This window comes from Odontesthes bonariensis, chromosome 11 (genome assembly GCF_027942865.1).
Source record: "Odontesthes bonariensis isolate fOdoBon6 chromosome 11, fOdoBon6.hap1, whole genome shotgun sequence".
Classification (NCBI taxonomy): domain Eukaryota; kingdom Metazoa; phylum Chordata; class Actinopteri; order Atheriniformes; family Atherinopsidae; genus Odontesthes; species Odontesthes bonariensis.
Window position 1 is genome coordinate 4,155,034 of NC_134516.1, and position 1,240 is coordinate 4,156,273.

Here is a 1,240-nt window from a genome sequence, read left to right on the forward strand (position 1 = left end):
GGTTGCTCGCAGCCCCGGAGACTGACGTGGAGGCGAGATGTAAGTTTTGTCGTAAAAAAAATCAAACTTACAACATTAGGTCACCTTGCCCTGGACTCTCACATAAGGAGCGCAAAACACGCTAAGCTAGCTCAAGAACGTCAACCGAGCATCACGATGTTCTGCAGGGGTGAACAGCGTCAAGTTACCGTGGCAACTTCTTCCACAGATGGCCAGCAACAACCGTGCCCGGCGGCAAAGCCAAGGGCACCGTCAGTAGGGTTTGGTGGCGCCCAGTCACTTCGGGCAGAGGTGCTCTGGGTGTTAAAGACAATTACAGACCACCACTCTTACAACTCTAACGAAGGCATTGGAACACTGTTCAAAGCTATGTTTAGCGATTCAGAAATTGCTGCTACATTCAGCTCGGGCAAGAACAAAACCGCATATATCACCAAGTTCGGCCTTGCCTCCTTCATCACCAAAGAGCTGGTTGAGGACGTCAATGCTGCACCCGGCGGATTCGTCGTGATGTTCGACGAAAGCCTGAACAAAACGACTAAAAGCAAGCAAATGGACATCCACCTTCGGTATTGGAGTGGCGAGCGTGTAGCTTCCAGATACTTCGGATCTGAGTTTATGGGTCATGCTGTGGACCTCCTCAAACATTTCAAATAGGGGTGTGACGAGATCTCGTGGCACGAGATCTCGCGATATTAAACTCTGCGATATTTCTCGTCGCTTCAAAAATCTGTATCGTGAGGTTTTTAATTTAAATTTTTTTTTTTTTAATTTAAATTTTTTTTTTTTTTGCTTGATCACTTATTTTTTTTTTTTTCATTACACCAGAAACGGTGAAAACTAAGAAAATCTTTGATTAGGCCTACACTACAAAAAAAAAACAACAAAAAAAAACACCCAACAGGAAACAGGAAATGTGGACTTGTCTGTCTTGCGATCAGATATTTGGTCAGGCTCTGTTTGCACTATTTGCACTCTGTATTGACAGAGAACAACTTTTTGTTTTGCATATAATATTGTTTGCACTTGAAAAAAGGAGAAATATTTTATTTTATTTATTTTATTTTAACTTTCATACATTTTTATTTTTTATTTCAATTTGTAGAGGAAGAAGTTTCAAAGTTCATGCTTACATCATGCATGTTGTTAAGAGTTATACATGCATGTGCAACTCATTTAAATAATAGTCTGTTATCCAGCCAGAGAATGTGGACATGCTAATATTCTTAAAAAAGAACAT

At 40.6% G+C, this 1,240-nt stretch overlaps 1 protein-coding gene across 1 annotated transcript in view; it reads right to left on the reverse strand.

Moving 5' to 3' along the window:
- The window catches only part of LOC142391166 (xanthine dehydrogenase/oxidase-like), a 34,750-nt gene extending 34,102 nt beyond the window's left edge, over positions 1-648 (reverse strand). The window contains exon 1 of the mRNA XM_075476943.1: positions 565-648. Within this exon, the coding sequence (XP_075333058.1) occupies positions 565-648 (84 nt within the window). The remainder of the gene's footprint in view (positions 1-564) is intronic.
- Positions 649-1,240: the final 592 nt, after the last annotated feature.